Source organism: Lactuca sativa, chromosome 7 (genome assembly GCF_002870075.4).
Source record: "Lactuca sativa cultivar Salinas chromosome 7, Lsat_Salinas_v11, whole genome shotgun sequence".
Taxonomy (NCBI): domain Eukaryota; kingdom Viridiplantae; phylum Streptophyta; class Magnoliopsida; order Asterales; family Asteraceae; genus Lactuca; species Lactuca sativa.
In genome coordinates this window covers 140286482-140310993 of record NC_056629.2, presented here as the reverse complement: position 1 = coordinate 140310993, position 24512 = coordinate 140286482, and the positions used below count along the sequence as shown (strand labels likewise).

Sequence of the window (24512 nt, the reverse complement as noted above, 5' to 3'; positions counted from 1 at the left end):
CCTGATTCCTCGAGGGTTAACCCTGAAATGATTCCCATGGGGCATTTGTTCAACATGTTTTATAACATGGGCTATACGGAGGTGCTTTCTTCAGTCGCCAAGTTCAAGAAGTCGTGCCTACCGCCATAGTGGAACGGGATGTTCACTGTTTTATTCAAAGGGTTATCTGAACGAAGCGTTGGATCTGATGGCGCTAGTCGGTTGTTCTTGTCAATAATGTATGGTGTCTACAATGGCATCAACATGGATTACGGGTCCATTTTGTGGCAACAACTCATTCAGAGTCTCTCCTCTACATCCAAGCATTCTGAAATTTCTTACGCCAGGTTCTGGACTTTGGTCACGAAATGGGTGATGGATAGGTACCACATCCCTATTGTCGCTGGTGCTCCAATGTCTTCGATTGGTACATTCCATACCACGAAGATCATTATCTCAGACGCTTCCAAGTTTCCATTCAACGGTTCGATTCCGGAAACCATGTATGGCGATGTTCCTGCTGATAGCCGGATTATCCACACGTATAAAGGATTCAAGCGTTCTGGTCCGAGGGATCTCACACCGGAGATGTTGAAGTCTATTCATGATGCCGACAAGCCTGCTCCAAGAGGCAAGAAGGCTGAAAAAGGGAAACAGGTGGTGAAAGGGGCTAAAGGCCCTTCTCCAAAGAAGAGGAAACCAATCAAGGCTGCTCAGTCTCCACAGCCAAAACGCCAAAAAACTCAACCGAAGCGAAAGCTGATCATCGCTTCCTCCTCAAGCGAGTCTGAGGGTGAGAGTTCGGATTCTGAAGACTCTCCACGAGGCAACACTACACCCAGATCTCCTACCCCAGAAGTTAATGTCTCTACTTCTCCCATTAATTCCCCACCTAGAACCATTCCTATTTCTATTCCCCCCATAACTTCTACTACTTCAATACCACCCACTTCAATCCCAATACCAACACCAATATTCACCGAAGCAACTACAACATCCACTGCAGATGTTAGAGCCAACGTATCTGATTAGGGGGTTCATACTGATGCACCCGAAACCACAAACGCATCCGAACCTACCCCTATACCCGAAACAACCCAACCAGAACCTACCCATACTTCAGTTCCACCAGCTTCACCACCACCACCTTCTCCTGATCATGTTTCAGAGGGTGACGAACCATTCCTTGGCGGGGAAAATATGACGTTTGACTCGGTCTACTATAGTCCGTTTCAAATTCAGAGTGATGACGATGACGATGCTCCCGTTACAAAACGACATCTCAAGGAGCTCCATGACAAAGTTGATTTGCTCATTGCCTTCTCTTCCACCTCTCAGTCATTCCTTTCTGAAGATGTAGTTCAGAAGATTGTTGACGCTTTCTCTAAGGCTCAGCAAGATTCCATTGCTTCTGCAACCTCCGCCATTGACGCCTCAACAAAAGCCTGTCAGGTTGCGACCGAAAAAGTCGATAAACTATTTTTTGATGCCTCTATCCTATTAAAGTCTTTACAGGAGAGTGCAAATGCTGCAAAGACAACGTTGGAACCAATTGTTCAACAGTTGACAACGTCTGTCTCAACTGAGTTGAAGTCGTTTGCTTCATTCTGTTAAACGCTTTCCGACGACAACTCAGCCTTTCGCACAACCATAGACGAGCGTCTCTCAAAGTTCCAAGAAGATTTGGCTGCTGAGAACTCACTTATGGATGTTCTTTCCAAGAAGACCATTGCTCTGAAGGTCAAGAGTGTTCAACTCTCCCAGTCTCAACAGGAGATTGAATCTCTTCGGTCCAAAAGAGAGGTGATAAAGATGTGTGTTTCGGATGTCCACTCAGACATCTCAAACATCCTCGAAGCACATGATCCTATCCTTAACTATTCTGTGAGGCGTGCCCTTGCAGAAAAGCTCACTCCCGCCCTTGCCCTGTTAAGCAAAATCGAAGGGCTACTTGATTTCGTGTCCATTCCGAAACAAGGGGGAGAAAAGGAGTCTATTTCCCGACCACCTCATTCCTCAAAGGCAACTCACACTACCGAACCTCCTCCAGTAGGCCAAGCCTCCGGATCGGGTGTGAAAGACAAAGGCAAAAATATTGCTGAGGAAGAAGACAAAGAAACCATTGCCGACTTGTTAAAGCGCAGAAGTCGACGCAATGAGGCTGATGTCAGTGCTCGTGTGGCAAAAGAGGCTGAAGAAGCTGAACGAAAACAGAAGGAAGCCCACGACCTTCTTGAGAGTAGGAAAACTCTTTTTACTGCTTGGACTCTCGAGAGGATGATAAAAGAAGCCATCGACACACCGAGTATCTTGTGGCTGGAACCAATAATTTATTTTGACTGTTCCAATACTGTCGACTCTCAGTTTGACATGCCACTGACCCGAAAGGCGTTCATCTTTCATACCTTCTCCAACGTTGCAGAGTTCCCTCATCCTCATCCATAGGTTGATCGGGACTTAATTGATTTCTATCTGAAGGCTGCTCAACCTCAGTATCAAACTTGGAGCGCTCAGAAGATTATCAACGTTCGGGTCTTGAAGCCGTATACTGAAGGGAACTTCATTAACGTTCGGTTCAAGGTACTTCGAGGATCTGCCAAAACCGAGCATGCCATTTCCCTTGCAGATCTTCCGAATCTCAATCCCCATGATTGGATAATATCGCACAACATCCTTCTCACCAACGAAGCTGAATATGGTCCGATCATCGACCATCTCAAGAGGATGCTGGTGTGCTACATCATGGAAGTTGCACTGATGGATCAGGAGATAGCAAGTGTATTTAAGAAGAAACCAAAAATCTCTCCTGTTGGCTCGGCCAGTGATCTGAACCAAATGCAGATGGGCAGAATTGATTCAAGAAGGAATTATGTCATGTTCACCAGAAACGAAGGATAGAAATGTCTCTTTGCCTTGGCTGACAAACATCTGTACACTACTACCTGCTTAGAGCATGTTTTGGGGATCATCCACAGATGCAAGCAAAACTCAGCGGATGATGTCAAGTACTTCGATGACATGATACAATGGTACATTCGGTTCAGACAGACTATTCTTGCTCTTATCACACGTCTGTTTGATACTGTAAAGAAGACACCCGCTGTTGGCCCAAGTAAGAAGAAAAAGTAGTCTTGCTCCAATTTGACGCAAAGGGGGAGATTGTTGGGTCGTGTTTTGTATTTAGTGTTGCGTCTATTGGGCTCGTTAGCTAGTCCGTTTTTGTATCTCCGGTATGGGCCTGTCCATCCGTGAGTTTAATAGGGTTTATTATAAATATAGGTGCTTGCATGCATCTTAAAAAAACGATTAAAACGGTAGAAACGATAGATCAGAGAATAATTCAGAAGTTTATTATCGTTCTTGTAACCCTAAATCCTCTACAGCGGAAGTTCTTAGTCGAGCTCTGCTGAGGATTGTTTGAATTAATCATTCGACACATATTGATCCATACTTGTCTTATTTACTGTTTTGTGTTCATCGTAATACCTGTTACAAAGATCTAATCGATCTTCAAGTTTAATTAATAACTTATCAGCGGGTATAAGTCATAGCATACATGATCGAGCCCACAGCGGAAGCATACGGTAATCGACTCATCTCTACTATCTCAGCCTCTATACTCGGACTCTAAGTCTTACTCAGTTTTAGCATTGCTTTGGACTGGTAAATCTCCTTTCTTGGAATTCTGCATGTTGAACCTTTTCAACACCTTATCCAAGTTGGTACTCTAACTAAGCCCAATTAGTCTTTTACTCCTTTCTCTTAATATCCTTATCCCTAGCATATAGGCAGCTTCCCGTAGGTCCTTCATAGCAAAACCTCCTGCAAGGTTGGGATGTCATTTCCTATAAGTAGTATGTCATCCACATACAGTACCAAGAAGCTAACTATACTCCCACTAGCTCTGACATACATGCAAGACTCATCTTCACTTCTCGAGAAGCCAAACTCTTTGACTTTCTCATCGAAACAAAGATTCCAGCTACGAGATACTTGTTTTAATCCATAAATGGATTTCTCAAGCTTGTACACTCTATTAGGGTATTCTGCACTGACAAAACCCTCTGGCTGATTCATGTACACATCCTCAGCCAACTTTCCATTAAGAAAAGCGGTTTTGACATCCATTTGCCATATTTCATAATCATGAAATGCAGCAATGGCTAGAATAACCCTAATAGACTTAATCTTTGCTATCGGTGAGAAGGTTTCATCATAATCAATACCCTGAGTCTGAGTAATACCCTTCGCAACCAGTCGAGCCTTATATGTGTGCACTTTTCCTTCCATGTCGGTCTTCTTCTTGAAGATCCATTTGCACTCGACTGTTTTACGGCCTAGTACATTGTCAACCAAGTTCCAAACTTGATTGTCATACATGGACTATATCTCGCTGTCCATAGCCTCCTTCCATTTAGCAGACTCCGGGCCTGCCATGGCTTCCCTAACACTGCTAGGTTCATCCAAATTTACCAGTGAACTATCGCTGATAAATGTATCACCTTCCGTAGTAATATGAAAACCATAATAAAATTCAGGTGTGTTCCTAACCCGTGTGGAACGCCTCGGAGGTACAGACTCGTCAGCTGGCTCAACAGGAGTTTCCTCCTCAGGTTGATTGCTAGTGTCTGAGGTTCCTTCACCAATTGATTCTTGAATTTCTTCAAGATTAATTTGCCTCCCACTGTTTCCTTGGCTCATAAACTCTCTCTCACGAAAGACCCCTCTTCTTGCTACAAAGACCACATTCTCACTGGGTCTGTAGAAGAGGTAACCGAAGGATTTCTGTGGGTAGCCGATGAAAATACACCTTTCACTTTGGGGTTCGAGCTTATCATGAGTTTCACGCCTCAAGAAAGCCTCGCAAACCCAAATCTTGATGTGGTCTAAATTGGGAACCTTCCCAGTCCACATCTCATGAGGTGTTTTGGTAACCTTCTTTGTAGGGACTAGATTAAGGATATGGATGGCAGTCTCTAAGGCATACCCCCAAAAAGAGATTGGTAGCGAAGCTCGACTCATCATAGAGCGAACCATGTCTAATAAAGTTCGATTACGCCTCTCAGCTACACCATTTAGCTGTGGTGTCCGGGTAGGAGTCAATTGTGAGACAATCCCACACTCCTTAAGATAGTCAAGGAACTCGATACTAAGATACTCACCACCTCGATCGGATCGAAGCATCTTAATGTTCCTGCCCAATTGATTTTCTACTTCATGTTTGAATTCCTTAAACCTTTCAAAGGTTTCTGACTTATGTTTGATCAAATAGACATAACCATATCTACTAAAATCATCAATAAAAGTCACATAATACCGATTAGCATCCCTTGTGGCGGTTTTGAATGGTCCACATACATCAGTATGTATTAGGTCTAACAAACCCTCACCCTTTTCACAAGTACCAGTGAAGGGTGATTTTGTCATCTTTCCAAGTAGACAAGATTCACAACTATCATCCGATTTAAGGTCGAATGACTCCAAGATTCCACTCTTTTGGAGTTGGCCTATGCGTTTCTTGTTTACATGTCCAAGACGACAATGCCACAATGATGCTTTATCTAGGCTAGTAGAAGAATCAATATGCAATACATTATTTCCTAAGTTGTCTACAATCGACACAGTTTCATACACACCATCACAGGGTAATGCTTTAAAATAAAACACATTATTAAAGAAAGCATTAATACCACCACATTCATTATCAAACGAAAAGGTAAAACCTTGTTTGTACAAAGCATGAAAGGAAATAATATTTCTCGCCATTGCAGACGAGTACACACATTTATTCAAATCTAATTTTAACCCATTATTCAGCAACAAAGTATAAACTCCAATATTGGAAGCAGGTGAAGCCTTCCTATTCCCCATGATCAAGTTTATCTTTCCGTGCTCCACATCCTCACTTCTTCTTAGGCCCTGCAAATTTGAACATATGTGAATACCACATATTGTATCAAGCATCCAAGAGTTAGAATATGGTGAGTAATTAGACAATATTGTGTAAATACCTGCATAGGTGGGTTTCACTTTCCCATCCTTTAGATCCTGCAAGTACTTAGGGCAGTTTCACTTCCAGTGCCCTTTGTCCTGGCAATAGTAGCAATCAGCATCCTTGGGAATGGCAGAAGGAGTGACAGAACCGCCCTTGGTCCTTGATGAGGAGCCTTCAAGAGACTTTCCCTTGGTACCCTTCGAAGGGGACTTCCTTTTTTTCCCTTTGCCTTGCTCGATAGCCAAAACAGGGGTAGATGTTAGAGTAGGAGTAGTAGAGGTAACAACCGACTTGCCCTTAAGACCGGTTTCAGCGGTCTTCAAGAGTCCTTGAAGTTTGCTAAGAGTAACTTCCTCCTTGTTCATATGATATGTCATACGAAATTGGTCATAACAAGAAGGTAAGGAGTGCAAAATGATGTCAATTGCCAACTCCTCAGGGAAGTTCACATTCATCTTGAGCAAATGGTCCACATACCTTTGCATCTTTTGCATGTGGCATGTGATGGATTCACCATCCTTCATGCGGGTTGTTATCATGGAGGAGATTATTTCATACCGCTCCTGGCGAGCACTCTGATGGTACCTTTCCATCAGATCTTGGTGCATCTCAAAAGGGTAGAAGTCCTCATAGGACTTTTGGAGCTCGGCTGTCATCATGGCCATCATGATGCATGCTACCTTAGTAGCATCTCTCTCATGTGTCCTGAATTCAGGGATCTCCTCAGGAGTAGCAGTGGACTCATCAAGCTCCTTTAACTCCTTATCGAGGACATATTCCTTGTCCTCATAACGAGTAACCATCCTAATGTTCCTAATCCAGTCCATGAAGTTGGAAGCATCAAAGATGACTCTCCCACATAGATTCATGAGAGAGAAAGAGCCAGTTGGGTTAGAGCCCGAAGCATTAGTGTTGGAAGACATCTGAAAGAAGAACACAAGTTTTGATTAGATATATAGAGTCCCTAATAAGACACCCAAATGTAATATTAAGGCTAGGATCCAATCACAATATATTATACTTAGAAGAGGGATGTCATAATCTAAGTAATAACATATTTGAAAGGCAGGTGAATGACGATTCACCAATTTCCACCATGAAAAACGAAATGAATTACTAGGTTTTAATTGGATTTGAAATTCCTAGATTCTTTTGAGATTCATTGAACTTTTCAATGGCATGTTTCAATCTCGATTGTGCCCTTCAAGTTTTGTGATTGGGATGTCGAGGATCACAAAATAAGGTGTGAACAACCATACTAATTCACTTGGTACCCTTAATATTATCACCTAATCAATGTGACGGTTAACAACACACGCTCCATTGATCTATGACAAACATTAAGTCACCCTTCGTGATCCTTACTAGTCCAAGTTAGTGTGCCGGTTAACCACACATGCTCCACCAACGACTTGGTAAGGTACAAAGTGTGAATTCCATGGACTAGCACCATGTTCATATTTTTCCTAAAGTAATTAAGATTCGGAATTAAAATATTTAGTTACTTTATAATAATCATTATACTTTTAATTAGGATTTAAAGTCATTGTCCTACCCGTTCGGTTAACGGCCCTCCACCGATCAAGGAAGCGGTGGGTAAGAGTGGACACCCATTAAGCTGTCATTTTATAGGCAACAACCTTATACCCCCCCCCCCTTATAGACCGGCTTCGTGAATGAAGCCTACTAACGGTAGAATGACTTATTCTTATACATACATATATATATATATATATATATATATATATATATATATATATATAATAATTAACCATTAATGTTATAAATAGTATAAGTGTTGAATTTTAACTATTAAAACTCTAAGGGTTGTAATTAAAGTTTATTAAAGTGTGTGAAACTTTACAAATTCTAAAACTTGAGGGCAAGTTTTGTAACTATCCAAAACTTTTCATTTCATAACTTATGAATTAAAGGTTCATAAAAATGAAGACTCTTCATTTTTATGTAACTTATGTGTTTTAAATGTGTGTTTAAAAGAAGTGACCTTTGGATATCCATAACTTGAGGACAAATTATAGACTCCATTAAAACACATAAATGATCAAGAATTAATCCTAAACAATTCAGCAAATAATTCCTATCATCTTCTAAATTCATAAGAACATGAACATGATCATCAAAGTTTCAAGAATTATATGAACACATACAAAGCATGAAATTTTGATATAAGCTATTGTAAATGGATTAGAACAACCATTACACCAACTAAAACAAGTTTTAACACACCAAAATAGTTTAGGGTAATGTTTCTAGTCCATTTCCAGCAGCAAAAGTCGAAAATCTGCATTCTGAGGCTCCTACTCGGCGAGTAGGATGAGTTTACACATGAACTCGGCGAGTCCCCCCATGGACTCGGCGAGTTCATCAGGCAGACAACAAAAAATCGACTTTTTTCACTATTTTGCATCAAGTATCAAACAAACAAGCCTAGCTAGGCTCTGATACCACTGTTGGGTTTTGAGCATTCTAACACTTCCTAAGTGTACATGCAACCCTAATAAACCTTGGATCTATGTTTTTCTAAGGTACATGCAAAATATTAATTTTCCAAGGTTTATAACCTATCTAGCATGGCATGGGGTACTTTTAAACATAAAAGAACTAGATGAATTACATACCTTTTGTTGATTGTTGATTCCTTGGAGTTTGAGAGCCAAGCACCAATAATGTGAATGCCTCAAATGGAAATCACAAATCACCACAAACTTGGAAAATGTATGAGAGAGTATACTAACTCTTAGAATTCGGCCACCACTATTACACACACACTCTAGGGTGTTTTTCATGCAACATAAGCTTATTTATATAGTGTGCATGGTTAGGGAGAAACCCTAATAACCCATGTCTTTTCCTCTTCCAAGGATCCATGGGTTAAAAGCTCCATGGATCATCCATGAACTTCCATATAAGCTTAACCCATTAACAAATGAGTATTAGCCCACACAATATAAATATAATAGCCCATGATTTAATTAGTCTTCCTTTTAATCACTAAATTAATTCACAATTAATTCAAGATTAAAACTAATTAAATAACATGACTTTATATTAATATATTATAACTTATAATATATTAATAAATCGTAAGTATACAATTCTCATAAAATTATCCATAAATAATTTGGGTGAAGTGCAACCCAAATGGACCATGTCGGGTCGAGTCAAGTATATACCAAATAAGTTATGGACTTAGACACCTTATCCAACATTAACACATAAAGACATATATTTACAACTAAGTTAGACTTTTATCATGTCTTAACTCACTTAAAACCAGTTAACTTTATGATAAAAGGAAAGAGTAAAAATCAAGACTATACCTAGATTTTACTTGCATCTAAAGTATGTTGTCAAAAGGTGGTGGAAAACACAAGATTTTAAGGGATGAAAGGTAACTTTCTTTAGGGTTTTAAGTGCTTGAAAGTGGAAACATATGGGATACTATGAATCTTGAAAATGGGCAGCAAAATGAAAGACTTTTGGGTGTTGGTGTGATGCTCGAAAACAGCCACTGTTTTGGCTTAGTTGTTGTCACGAAAATTCCCAGCAAAAAGGGTAAGAAAGAGTGGTTTAGCCACTGTTTTGAGTCCTCATTGTGTAGCGTAACAACTAACTTCCAGGGATATTTGGAGGTGAAAATATCAAGCAAAAGGAAGGTAAAATAGGTGAAATGGTGGCTAAAAACCGAGGGACAACAGACTCGTTTTGCTCACGGTTTTAGTGGATTTGGAAGGAAGTTCATGTGGCTGAAATATGATGAAGATTGAAAGCTTTTCTATGGAGATTTTTATGGAAAATGGAAGAGGAAAAGAGAGAGAGAGAGAGAGAGAGAGAGAGAGAGGGGAGTTCAAGATTTATAGGAGAAGAGGGAAGAAGATAAGAAGCAATCTTTACTAAGATTTGATGTGATCTTAATATGATTAGATTTGATTTACCCTTGCCACTTGATCTCTTGGTTAGTTAAGGATAGAACTTAGATAACTAACTAGTTACTAGTTAGTTATTAGTTTAATGTTATAGTTTAGGAGAGGGAAAGAGTAAATCTCGGAAATTAGAAGAGGTATTAAGATGATTTTTCAGCTGTCTTAAGTGATTAAGTACTTACTAGATAACTTGGCACTTCTCTCAACCATTTATCTTATCTTATTGAGTTAGACATAATATTTCTTAAATGAAATCATTTTAAGTCATGAACCCATAACTAGTCATTTCCTGGATAATAATACATATGTATATATATACATACAATTATTGTTGGTACAAAATAACAATGTAGTTTTTATGTATTTGAACTTAAATGCTTATGTTTGATTCTTTTATTTATAAACATTTAGATACATTTTAATTATGCCTTATAATAATCCATTTTATATTTTTATCAATTAAATATAAAATTTATTGACCAAGGTATAATTTTGTGACATTTAACCGGTTAAAAATATCGTTAACCACATTTTGTCACTTCCTTTAGTATAATTGTCAAATTTTGATCCTTCACAACTATTAGGCACATGTGTTATATAGAATTTAAATTACTCATCAATTGGGTACGTGTTGATACGGTAATTAAATTTCACGTTTAAATGACGTTATTTACTAACTTTTACAAACCAGTGTTGGTTCTTAATTATACGTCATAACAGAATTTATCACTAGTCACTTGTTTTATTTTTCACAGTAACTTTTCTAAATAAAACATGTCAAATTCCTTCAACCATATTTGGTAAAATATTTATATTTCTTAAAAATCAAAACATGGTATTGTAGAACCGTTCCTATTTTTGCCAATTGTTACATTAATAATAAAATAAATAAGATTAAAATACATGTCAAAAATAAAAGATTATTTAAGACAAATAATATTAGCCTAATTGTAGTATACGAAATAAAGATTATGGAGATATAAGGAACGTTCGAATCCAACTTAGAACGAAGAAGTTATGTTTCTTCGAAGTTTCGCAATTAACCCGACACGACTCTACGTATCGTAAAAAGTAATTTTTTGATAAATTACTTTTCAGCCTAAGTTATCTAAAAGAAAGTCGTTGTAGTCATTAAACCGAGAGTTTGCATGTTGAGAACGTCTAAATATGGCTTCATTAGAGAAAGTTATGATTTTTTTAAGATTCGGCGTAACTGTGTACAACTCAAAAATCAAATTTTAGATCGGTCGATTTTTAGCCGAAACAATCTAAATGAGAAGTAAATATCTCATTAATAGAAGCCCAACGATATAAGGATGGTCGAAAACGGACTCTGTATGAGAAACTTATGTATTTTATACGGTCTTTAACAGTCTAAGCCTATGTGAAAAAAAATTCAAAATTAGCCGACGGAGTCTAAAGGAAAGTTGCAGATCTCGTCGAGTGCTTTATGGAGATCTAAAGAACATCAAAAAGGGAACTCGTATGAAGAAGATACACAATTTTGAAAATATGAAAAACGGTACACGTGCACGTTAGGAGCGCGATGCGCCCGACAAGACCATGCAGTCCCACCCACTATGCGCCACGTGTCAGGCCAGTATTTTTCCACATCATTTTTTCTGACCAGAGGTGAAGCGCGCCTACCCCCAAAACCTCATATAAATGTCTGCTAAAATAGAAACCCTAGGCCCGGCCTAATACCTGGGCGAGATGGGCTGTGGCCCGGGGCAGCATTTTTGAGGGGGCATCATTAGTCGTAAGTAATTGTGTATATATTATTTTGGCCCAAAAGATTAAGCCCAAGCTCCTGATTTTGTCACAGACGAGACGATGCAAGCCTAAGGCAAGGCGCTTGTGCTTGAATCGACATTGGAGATGTAATCGACAACGCCTAGAAAATTGAAGTTTGTAGAAGATCGAGGAGTCGAATGCATCTCTAAGTCGATTGGTTCTAATTTCTACTTTTTTATTTATTTTTCTCCTAATTCTTATTCACGATTTGCGTATTTGTATGAGTTGGGGTTCCCGGTCCCAACCAAGATTGCCATTATTGTATTTCTGATTTCGACTTATAATTCTCCTATTCTTTTTATCACTATTTTGATTTGATTGGAGTTTAATTGTTCAAGTTGGAGACATGGAGTTCGTCGGTTCAAAGCTATCAGTTAAAAATGTAATTATTTGTTCTATTTTTCTATTTCTGATTCTCAATTTGTTCTAAATGTATCAGTTAGTTTTCGAAATGTGCATCTTTGATTTCATATTTACTTGTTTGATTATAGTAGTTTGCTTCAAAAAGTCCAATTTTTGATTTCTTGTGGTTTGCTTCCAGATTAGGTGTGTAAGAGTTCGAATATGTGCTGCGTTTTTTAGTTCAAAATAAGGAGTTCACAGTTCCTATTTCTCTCATTTAAGTTTGAAATCAAGAGTTGCTTCAGGTATGATTTTTCTGGTTTGCTTTTGTATAATTTTTGTGGTTTAATGTATTAATTTCTTGAGTTCCTTTCTGGATTTTGATGGTCTGTTTATGTGATTCAGAATGTATATTTTATTGTTGAGTTCTGACCTTTTGATTATTTTGAATATCTCAGGGAAGCAGCTAAGGGCAGTAGGTATATAATTTTTCCATTGTTATTTGTTGCTACAAGACAATTTTTTTTAAATGGATCTCTATTTATGATTCCTTGATTTATTTTCCAGATCATTTTTCATAGTGAAAGTGGAAAAAACACAATCTTTGGTCTTTTTTTGGTTTAAAAATAGCAAGGGCAAATTAGGAAAATTCTTATTGTACTTTTCTGCTTCATATTTGTAGTAGTATGTATCTTATTTTTCCTGATACTAAAAAAACTCAAATTTTTGTCTTATTTTTGTTCTTTACTTTTATATTGTCAACATCTCTATCAACATTTTTTTACAGTAAGTGCATTAAACAACAAAGTGAGACAAATGGTTTCCAAAGCAATGTGTAATGTTGTAACAAAAGACATTGTTGTTACCTCTGAAGAAGGAAAATTTGTTTGAAAATCAATTATATGTTGTTGAACATGTTGTTTTGTGATTTACATATGTTTTTGTTTGTAGCTATATGAATTTTGTTTGATTATAAGATTTATAGAGATGGGTTATATATATCACACTTTTTTTGTATAAATATAAGGGCATTATTTTATTACCTTGCCCTGGGCAAAAAAATACAATGGCCGCCCTGAGAAACCCCAAGTGTCTCTGAAAGTGTCTGGATTAGATATTCTATTGATGTAAGGTGGTTAATGACATGCATCTCGTGAATAATTATCATTTTTTACGGTTATGTTGTCATGGTTGAATTGGCTTTTAGGCGAAATATGTTGTTTGTTGCCTATAAATCCCCATTGACCATGCATGCATGTTATACCAAACAATGATAATTATCCGATTAAGAATAAGACATTGTACATTATTAAACCTACCAAGAATATCATACCATTAATGAGTAAGATACACTTGGAGTTCACCACATAAGGTTTATTTTATTGAGTATTTCCCTTATTTACCTTTATTTGTTCTCTTTAGTTGATAGATAAAGAATAAGTACAAAGTTTTCTTGGAATACTTAATTATGCTTCTGATTTTATTAATAATCTGGCAACATTGAGGAAACCCTTTCAAGAGTTACTAAAAAAGGATAGAGTTTTTAGCTTTGACAAGGTAGACATAGAACATATTAAAAATGAAATAAAGCAATGTTATTCTGAAAATCCATTACAATTTTGGGAGAAAAACCAAATAACGGCTAAATTAGAAATGAAAGATAAATATAAAGAGATAAGAATCAAACCAATGAGATAATCCTGATGATCAAAATGAATTTTAAATAAAAACAAAAGAATTGTTAGGTCTTAAATTAATCAGACAAAGTCATAGTCCGCATAGTTCTCCTGCCTTTATGGTTAGGAAGCATGTTGAAATAGCTAAAGGAAAAGCTCGAATGGTGATAAATTATAAAAAATTAAATGATGATATCGTATTTGATGGATATTTGTTACCACATAAAGAAAGCCTAATCAATTGGACTAGAAATAAAAAAAATTCAAAATTTGATTGTAAAAGTGGATTTTGGCAAATAAAAATGCATCCAGATAGTATTTCGTATACTGCATTTTCAACACGTCAAGGACAATACGAATGGCTTGTTATGCCTTTTGGATTAAAAAATGCTCCACAAATATTTCAAAGAAAGATAGATAATGTATTTAAAAATCATGATTTTATTTTTGCTTATGTTGATGATATTATAGTATTATCAAATGATATACAGTCACATTTGCGACATTTAAATACTTTTGCAGATTTATGCATTAAGAATGGATTAGCTTAATCTGAAAAGAAAACTAAATTATTACAAGACCAAATAGAATTTTTAGGAATGAAAACTGATGGTAAGGGGATAGAACTTCAAAGTCATATACTCAAAAAAATAACTGCTTTCCCTAATAAATTGATAGATAAAAACAAGTACAAAGTTTTCTTGGAATACTTAATTATGCTTCTGATTTTATTAATAATCTAGCGGCACTAAGGAAACTTTTCAAGAGTTACTAAAAAATGATAGATTTTTTAGCTTTGACAATGGCTTAGAAAATCAAGTAAAAAAGATAAAAGAAAGTTGCAAAATTTTGCCAAAACTCCAATTATCGAAAACTAGATGTAGACATCGAACATATTAAAAATAGTTTTATTATATGTATCATAATTGTTTGATGGAAAAGAGAACAGACAGTTATGATACATATAATAAAACTATTATGGGAATAATCGAAAAATTAAAATTCCAAAAAGAAAATGCATCTCCTACTTCTTCTACAGGGAAATCAATTTCTGAAGATAAACATATACCAACAGATTCAAAATTACTGAATATCATATTTTCTTTGAGACCTGAGAGTGGGAAAAAGATTTATGATGAAAAAAGATTTCGATTTAATTTTACAAGTAAACATTCGTTTGTTGAAATACAAAGCTCAAAAATGAGAGAATTATTTAACCTATATGATACAGGTTTTAGATATGTTGATTTTTCTGGGATTTATCCAATTATTTACAAGATTCTCCACCCGAAGAAATCAGATATTAGTACGGTTTTGGTGCCACAAAGTCGATATATCTCACATCTCCAAATTTTCATGAGATAAAAATGTTACCACAATGGATAATAGAGGGTGTAAAAAATTGTTATATGAATAACCCTACTATATCCCCAAAGGATATTATGGTCCTTAAATTCGTATAAGCGGGACTAGATTTTTATGAAGAAGACATATATCCTTCCTATCATTTCATGCGGATAGGAAAAGCATAATCATTTTCAGTTACTGCAGTAATGCAGAAAAAATAATTTATAAAATTTGATGAAAAAGATATTCGTTATCGAAGAGCTATAGGCATCAAAGATATTCTCCAAGCCATGGAAAGCCAGTTTAAAAAAAATCGTACGTATGGTGGAAGTACATATTCGCCAGTCATGATATCATTTGCTAGGGAATCCCCTAGATTAGCAATTCAATACTTACAAGCAAAAATAAATTTACTTGATAGAGGTAAGATAAAATCAAGCCCACAAGCACAAAGCAGAATCTGTCAATATGTCAATACAGACAACATACTAAAGATATTTGTCCAACATGTACTTCATCAAAAGATCAAGAAAAAGCCTCGTCATCAAACTCTTCAATGAATTTCGATGACATAAATTGATTGTGGGTCCCATGTAGTGACAAATATGCAGATACTAATGGATAAGTCATGTTGACTTAGAAGACAAATATTATACATAAGTTATAAGGATAAAACTTACACATGGGATATATGTGGCTAGATATTAAAGAAATGGATGCATCTTGCATCTGTGTGTCATGCATGCATGAAAAACCTCTGACATGAAGATGATAGGTGTTTAAAGAACTGAAGAAATAGATGAGTCTTTGATCTATGTACCTAGTGCTATAAATAAAAGCCCAGTGTTATAGAAAAGGGCATCGTTTGTAATCCTTGTTTTTCTATCATGTTATCTTATAAACCAACATTTGTTATAAAAATAATGTTTGAATAAATTCCTTTTTTTTTATATTTGCCTGGAGTCATATAATACTACATATATTTTCATTATAGAAGAAAAATCCCACAAAAACCCATACTTATTATGCATACACCTAACGTAGGAAACGAAATTAGGTTGTGTTGAGTATTGTTGAAGGGGCTACAGTGAAGTTATCTGTCCAAAATAGGTTGGAGCTAGAATGCTCGGTAAAAGTCTCGTAGTATAACCCGGCAATATTCCGGTTAAAGTGAAAAACAAGTACGGAAGCATATGTTGGACCCTTTTCTTTTTATAATGTGAAAATATTATTGTTCTATTATTTAGCTCTTGGTAATTATAAGGAAACTTGTTAAAAAAAATATTTTTTTGTTGAACACAGTAAAATAAATTAAAAAAAACTTTTATTATTTAAATTAAAGAATGATATTAATCTTATATCCGCTAACTAATTTAAATCTAGTATTACTTATGTTGTAAAATGATTTTCGAATCGACTATTTAGATGTAGATTTAAATCCACCAAATAATTCTCAACTATAATTTTTGTTTTGTACCGGCCATCTGGTTCGACCACCCCCACGACTAGTATAAGGGCCATAAAATTTTTCTTTTGGAGAAAAACCTCTTAGATTCAAGTTCAAATTTAATACAATGTTTTCAACAAAATATTTATATTCTTAATAATAATAATCAAAAATCTACTTCTTAAAATGAATTTGATAATTATATATTAGATGAAGATTTTACATTTGAAAGATACAAATGGACTAACAATAATAATATTATTGGAGAATTATCCTATCATAAGTAGTATATCTAGCTTGTCCCAACATAGTGAAATTCTTTTTCTTAATCCTTTAATTACTTTAATAAGAATTGCATTACCACACCATTCACTTTATTTATTTATCTCTAAGGTGAGAGATTCTTTTTCCTAAAGTGTTAGATTATATGTTTCAACTAATTTTTGCTCCAAAGGATCATGTATTTTAGCTAAAAATAATGGTAGAAAATTATTTATATTGATACTTGGCTATATATGTGATAATAGTAATCTTGAAAGACCTAAATATATTTTTCAATTTCACACAAATATAATAGTTATTCTTTCATGACCCTAGCATCCATCCAGAGGAACATCATTCAAGATGTTAGTTTGAAATAGAATCACCCAATTTAAGCAAACCTCATATTTGGAGTTCGGAGGAAAACAAACGAAACCAATCACAACTCCAGGCTTAATAGATAAAATCCCGCCAAACAAAAACACAAAAAAATAAAGAAATTTACACAACATTACAACAATGAATGAGATGAGTTTTTTTTTTTTTTTTTTTTTTCTAGGGAGAAAGAAGATTAAACAGCAGAAAGGCTAGCCCATTTCCCAAGCTCATATGGATCAGCATAGTAGTAAAGCTTAATTCGGTTGGATAAAGAGAGCCCTGTAGCCAATGGGGGGCGACCTTTCGAATCAGAATCATCCTGATCCGTTGGATCATCTGCAAACGATGCCACATCCCCAAATAGTCTAAAACAGACTCGCCTACTGTTGACTGGTCTAGGAAAATCAAAGTACATGAGGGTCCCACCCTTCACCTCCGGTAACCGGTATTCTGCAACCACCACCATGTTCCGATTCTCCTACACACACACACACACACAATGTTCAATTTATTTATTTAGTTATTGTTAAGCCATGGCCCAATTATATTATTTTTTTTATATGATATTGATTTAGAAAGTAAAGTAGGTGAAAGGGTACCTGTAAAGCGGATACTTGAATGTATAGTACGTGTGCAGATATAAATCTATTTTCCCAAAAAGCTAATAGATGATGATGATCATGAGAAGAAGGTGAATGGGTAACTCGAGGTTTTATTGCAGAAAAGCCATCAAGGCGGAATCCTGCCAGCATTGGTGAGGCTGGTGACATATATTGTTCCAACACCAGCTCATTCTCAATCAACCTCTCACCCTCAACTGGAACCTGCAACATGCAGTTTGTAAGTTCTAAGTAATAAAATAGCTTAAGTTTCATTCCAATAAAATAGGTCAGTTGTAAGTTGCAAGTTGTAAGTAATAAGCAATAGAAATAGGCATACCTTGAATCTGTTGAGGGGTGGAGGTTTATCCAACCAGTTTTTGAGGCTAACATGGTCAGTAGAAGTTTTTGCAGATGAAATATCTGATGTTTTCACTGGACTTCCAACCACAATAATTCTTTTAGCATGCAAACATGGATCCGTTTCCAATGGTCCTCCTAAAGAGGAACGCCTATTGTAGTCCGAGAAAGGATTTTCATCCAAAGATAGAAGATCAAAATTCACAGAGCTTGAGATTGTTCCCGCTTTTTGAATACTTAGTTTAATCCAGATCATGCGACAACAAACCGGATTCTTAAACGAAAACTCAACGTGCCTTGGAACTCGGTTGCCACTACCAGGTTTTTCAGGCCCACATACCTCAGGGTAAGATGTCAGGAGTGATCCAACATCCCATTTTCCCATAATTCTTCGTTCTTCCTTCTGTATTTTGTTGCTTGCCCATATTTGCACCTGCATAAATTTTACTTAAATTTATATCTCAACTTTCTTTTTGAAACTTAAGCACGAATTTACTTACAGTAGGGGAATCAGATATGGAATAGCCGCAAGGACTAACAACAAGGATAACACCCGAGACATTGGAAAGATTGCCAAGAACAACAACAAACTCAGCAGAAGAGGTTGTATGAGGAGCTTTCCAGTATGACTCATCCGATACATCAATATCCAAAGGTGCTAACAGCGACAACAGTGGTGCTGAACCTGGTGCCGATTCAACCTAACAAAACTCAAAATACAAAATAAATTTACCTATAGCTGAATAGCTCTTTTGCAATGAATAATAATAATAATAAGAAGAAGAAGAAATAAAGATTACCGAGTGTAAAATGCTGCCAAATGGGTATTCAGCTAATGATTCCTGTCCTTTGAGTAACTGGTGGTTGAGGTTATTTCTGCTGTGAGACACAGGCTTGGGCTTCATCATTGTTTTTGGTCCCAGGACTTGATGGAAAGCTTTGTAAGCAGCAAGGTCACAACGGGTGTTTCTTCGGTGGGTGAGTAAAACTCTAACATAGTCCAGAATTAGAGCATCAAGAACTGTATCATGACAACACAATTTACAAATAACACCACCCCCATCTGAACAACCATCTCCTTGAGCAACAAGAAGAAGAAGAGCTCCTTTTCCAGCACAACAACCTCTGCAAACTTTACGCCTACACTCTGAGCACGAAAACATGGAAGAAGATGTTGATGTTGATGTTAAAGGTTCAGCATGAACCTGACACGATCCCCCACAACAACCCTCACCGATTTTATTAATATTCCAGAAATCAATATCAATGTCATTGGTAGTAATACCATTGAGCCCAATAGCACCACCACTTTTATCTTCTAAATAAGTGTGACCAACAATTGCAAGGGCGTTTGCAGTCCGGCATAATGAAGATATGTAAGATTCTTCAAGGAGTTCATTTGGATTTATAGTAGCTGGATCGATGCCAATAGATAATAAAGCTCTATCCCTTTCAGCAGCAGATAGATTCAGCCCAAGACGTTCCATTTCTAGTTTCATGGCTTCTACAAACCCTAATTTCTTAGCCTGCAATGTTTAAAACCACTAATCGCCTCAATAAAAGATTTCTTCCATTTGTCATTCATTTATCAAAACCCAAACTGCCAAAGGATAATGTAGCTATATGAAAAAATAAGGAAATAACAACCTACCACGTGTGAGCGAGTCATTGTCTTAAAACAACTTATATACTGTTGCGAACCACTTTCAGTTGGTAAAGGTACAGAGACCTTAGGAGAAGGAGGCTCACTTTCTTCATCATCAACATGAAACGGGTTGAGAAATGGATCGTGTAAAGCAGTTTGTTGCACTGGTTGTGAAATGGATCCGGATATAATGTCATCACCCGATAACAGGTCCACCCAGGTACTACTGGAATTTTGGGATTTTAGTGAATTATCATCAGTAGAAAAGGGATTGCTGTTTGCATCAGATGATAGCAAAGGGTTGGTATTGGTATTGGTAATGGTAATGGTATGAGTATCTTGTTTGATTTTATTGATATGTTCCCATAACCTTATATCAGAAGCAAAAAGGTCTCTCCATGGAAGAGAAATTCCAAGTATCTCTACCTGTTAGTTATTAATTACACAACCCAACCAAAACAGCAATCAAACATCACAGAATGAAAAAATAAACTGAGATTAGCAGCAATGTATGGTACCTGACCAAGTGTGATAGGGGTTCTGGCTGACACAGAAGGATAGAATGTGAGTACAACAACACGAGTTAGAAAATCCAATTCACCCTCAAGTTCTTCAAAATCATATAAAAATGGAAGCTTGGTTGTATCTTGGTCATGTACACGTGCACCGGCTCCTGTCACAGCCATATCCTCATCACTCACAGCTCCAGGTATGGGTATCACAATGCTTGTCCCATTAGCACACTCAGGAATAGAGGCTCCCTGCATACAAACACAACTACAACCTCTGTTATACTAAATACTACTACTTTAAGCCTGATTTGGGAGAGATGAGCCAGACAGACCTCCACAACAAGTTTAAGCCCATCTAGATCACGTCCAGTTCTCACATCAACTCTCGATGGATATGTTGAACTATCTGCACCATGTGAAATTGTTAGAAGAAGCTGACAAACATGACAAGGCTCTCCAAGATGGATAAAGACTTCCATTACATCTGCTGCCTGTGGACAAACCTGTACACCAACAAAAAAAAAAAAAAAAAAAAGTAAGATTGTATTATACTATATATATTAAGCATTAGGAAGTATGACATGTTATGAAATGGTTACCCAAATAAGGTCTTTCTGCTTAAAGCTAAGAAGACTGCCTCCGTCATCAGAACTCGGTAAAATGCTGGCAACTGGCTTCAGAACACAACCAAATGGTCTACTAGGCACCTATCAGAATAATTAATAATAAATATCAACTCATGCTCTATTGCAGCTTTTTGAAACAACGACTAACAATTACTACATTAAATCCACAGAAAAAAAAAAAAAAAGATTGAAATTTACATACATGTAAAGGTTGGAGTGGAAGTGATGGAAGATGCTTGAAAAGGCGAAGTCCAAGGAACATCTCTAACTGCTTCTGACGAGAGCTATCAACAATTGCGTTTTTATATCTTCTCTGCAACGTGATTTTCACATTCTGTGCGACAGAAAACTGCTTAAACTTTCCAGGTTCGTCAGTAAATATGGTAAGAATCTGACTATGCATTGCTTTAGATCCAGTGTAGATTGTGGCATGAATATCACCAGCTAGCAGAAAAAGGTCAGCCAGAAGACAAACTGGCGACAAGATTGTAGACCTTTTGAACTCCTCAAACGTCATGTCAAAACGTTTCCAAGGTTTATCTGGACATGGGTGATTCCAAGTAGTAGTCCTTGTATTGTGATCGATATAATATGATTTTCCAGTTACAGCATCCGATCTTTTTTCCCACCCTGGAGGCAAAGGTGCAGTATATCCACCGTAATTGTTAGCTGATTGATAACCAATGGCTAAGTCAGTATCAAGAGATATTCCTAGGCGTCTACACTGCTCTGTGAAAACTTGAAGAGCACCAAAATAGCTAGCAGCATTTGTTCGATCCAAAGAATCCGCACAGTTGAAGCGTATGATTCCATTTTGATGCGCGCGTAAGCAGAAAGCACCAACAGGATCATCATCATCATTGTAAATGACTTCACCTTGACAATCCTTCATCCTATGACGAGAAGGCAAATAATCCCCTTCAGAAATGCCTATGGATATTGTTGGTGCTTTTAGGAGGTACCACAGTCTTTCAATTGTTCGTTGCTCCCCTTTTAATTTAATAGTCGCATGCCAATCATAATTTATTAGATGAACCCTAGTGTTGGGAAGTTTTCCAGTTGATCGGATGTGATTGATAGATTCTTCAAAATGATGAACAAGAATCGCTTCTGATTTCCCTTCTCCATTCCTTAGCAGGTTAATGCACACAATTGGAACCAATGGACTTTTCTTTTCGCTATCTCGTTTATCGTATCTCTTACTTAGTCTCTGGTAATACTCTGCACTTCCTTTATATGGATCACGCTCTGCAACATAAATTTCTGCTTCTGCAGCTGTCATCTTCAGTTCTGCACCCCACCAGATTGGAATAGTGCCTCTTCTCCATAAATACGAGTTGAAACCCACACTTTGACCACCCCTTTTTCGGACCCATACAATTTGCTCACACTCAACTTCATTCCCTACATTATAATGTATATATAATTAATACAAAGATATGTTATGTGGTGTGTTTATATGCACATCAACTGTACTTACCTGTGCTGTAACAAGAATTTATGCCCCTTGCTAGGTATCGAGTGCCAGGATGAAGCCTGCTTCGACGAGCTATAAGAGCAACAATTCCTTCTTGTTGACCTAAGCTTCCGAAATTTCGACATTCTGCAAAACCCTGTAACAATTTGACTCTTTAGATCTAACATGCTATATGTTGTAGTAGGAGATGTGATAATAATACCTGCAGTAAAATGACACAGTGTTGGTCGAGACCAATTCGTCTGAAAGGAGTCGAGAACCATTGATTCCAAACAAATTCCTCATCAGGGTTTCGAACAGAAGCATGACTCGGAAAAGGTCGTGTTATATCCCTTGTTTCACAAAAGTAGTGTTTTCCATCGATATCAAGTTCAGCAAGTTCTTGAATATTTTTTACTTCTCCTTTCCCTTGGGGTTGGGGATTTTGAAGTGAGACTTTGATCCATTGGCTCTCACTAACAGTGTACACACACCCATCACCAGGTAAATTTGGAATGCTAGCATTCAACTTTGTTGCAACAAGCAGCAAACCGAAGCTCCCAAGCACTGCGTAACCTAATATGGCTTTGCCATAGGTTATAGTCTTGTAAATTGACCTTGAACCATTTGTGATGTAGTTTAATGCCTCATCTTCGGAATTAAAAACATCATAACCCACCTTCTGCTCATGTCTAAGAGACCCGGTTGTAGGATCAATGTAGATCACTTGAGTGTCATTCCTAGAAGACAAACTCACAATTATATATACCTCACTTGTATCAAGTGTAACAACAATAATAGATGTATCCCGCAATCCACCAGCTGCAAGAAAACAAGAGTCAGAATCAATCAGCAACAGATAAGTGATGAAACTGTTAAAGCTTTCAAAGGGCTAACCAGGTGATTCCATCATCTCACCAAGAGTCTGCCTTAGATGTTGATGATTGCGTTAAGCCTCATGAATCCTATTGGAGATAAGAAATGAAATTGAAACTAAGAGATAAGAAAATGCAATGAAGAAAAAAGAATTGCACAAAATAATCAGAATTGCACAAAATAATCAGAAATTTCAAGATAATCAGAATTACTAAAAAAAGAATTGCACAAAATAATCAGAAATTTCAAGACTGCTAGAAAGTATAACTTAGAGATATTCACAATGATAAGGTCAGATACTCTCATACACAGAGTCTACTCTCGATTTCATCTTGTTTACAAAAAAAAAAACTGGAAATCGAAAATAAGAAGATCAAGAATCGAGATTCACATTCACATTCACTTGTGTTGTTTCAGTCAAATAAACTGAAAATCGAAAAGAAGAAGGGCAAGAATCAATTTCATCCGGGATCGTGAGAAAGAGAAGCAGTCAGACTCGATTCACTGATCGGTGGTTGTTACGGAGAAACTCAGAAAATCAGAAATATAAGAAAATCAAATGGAGCAGAAATCAATTCACTTAATCACTTGAAATCTGGAATAAGAAATTAGAAATATAAGAAATCGATTACCGTTGCTTCTTGAATGAGGAGAAACGTCGTTTGGATTAATACTATGTAGTTGCCACGAAACAAAAGTTCAATGATCAGCAAATACGCAGTGCAGGAATCTACAACAGATCGACTGCGAGGTCGAGAAGAGATCCAACCGGGAAAAATAAAGACGAAACTCTAAGTCAATGTATTCTCATCCTCATTACTAGTTTCTAGGTTTTTTCATGTTCTAGCTTTTTGGAGACTATGGGGTTTTTTGTGAATGATTTTTAATTTCAAAAATGTTTTTAAGAAAATTTGTTTTTTTTTTTTGCCTTATGGTTGTTTAGAGAAAGAGTTTTTAAAAAATGTTTGGATTAATTTTTGTCCGATTTGATTAATTATGTTTTTTTTTGTGTAATAGGCTATGCTATCAATAGCACACTATAGCGGCGCTATAGTGTTTTGCGGTTTTACTGAACCGCTCTTTTGAAATAGCGTTTACAAATAGCGGTGGCGCTATTTACCGCGAAACTTATTAACGTTATAGCAATGTTACACCCGCTTTTACAATTTCGTACATATTGTGTGTTATTTCAATATTTTTAACTAGTTCACTACACTTTTTGTCTTAATGAGTCCAAATAATAAATATAATTAATTACAAACTACAAATCAACAA

General features: G+C 36.5%; 1 protein-coding gene across 1 annotated transcript; it reads right to left on the bottom strand.

Annotated features, from left to right (window-relative positions):
• Positions 1–17127: 17127 nt before the first annotated feature.
• LOC111887794 (probable phosphoinositide phosphatase SAC9) lies at positions 17128–24083 on the bottom strand. Its single transcript, XM_023883946.3, has 14 exons — positions 23870–24083; positions 23259–23326; positions 22585–23183; positions 22386–22518; positions 21108–22309; positions 20879–20986; positions 20612–20782; positions 20286–20528; positions 19774–20193; positions 18923–19648; positions 18623–18823; positions 18103–18555; positions 17763–17987; positions 17128–17641 (listed from the first exon to the last, which is right to left on the bottom strand). Exons 2-14 carry the CDS (start codon positions 23272–23274, stop codon positions 17357–17359), a joined length of 4782 nt encoding a protein of 1593 aa, XP_023739714.1. The 5' UTR covers positions 23275–23326; positions 23870–24083; the 3' UTR covers positions 17128–17356.
• Positions 24084–24512: the final 429 nt, after the last annotated feature.

Coding starts and splice junctions, on each gene's coding strand:
- LOC111887794 (XM_023883946.3), bottom strand. Junction 22,310..22,385: donor AAATTCTTGTTACAGCACAG/GTAAGTACAGTT, acceptor ATTATAATGTAG/GGAATGAAGTTGAGTGTGAG. Junction 17,642..17,762: donor TTCAAGTATCCGCTTTACAG/GTACCCTTTCAC, acceptor GTGTGTGTGTAG/GAGAATCGGAACATGGTGGT.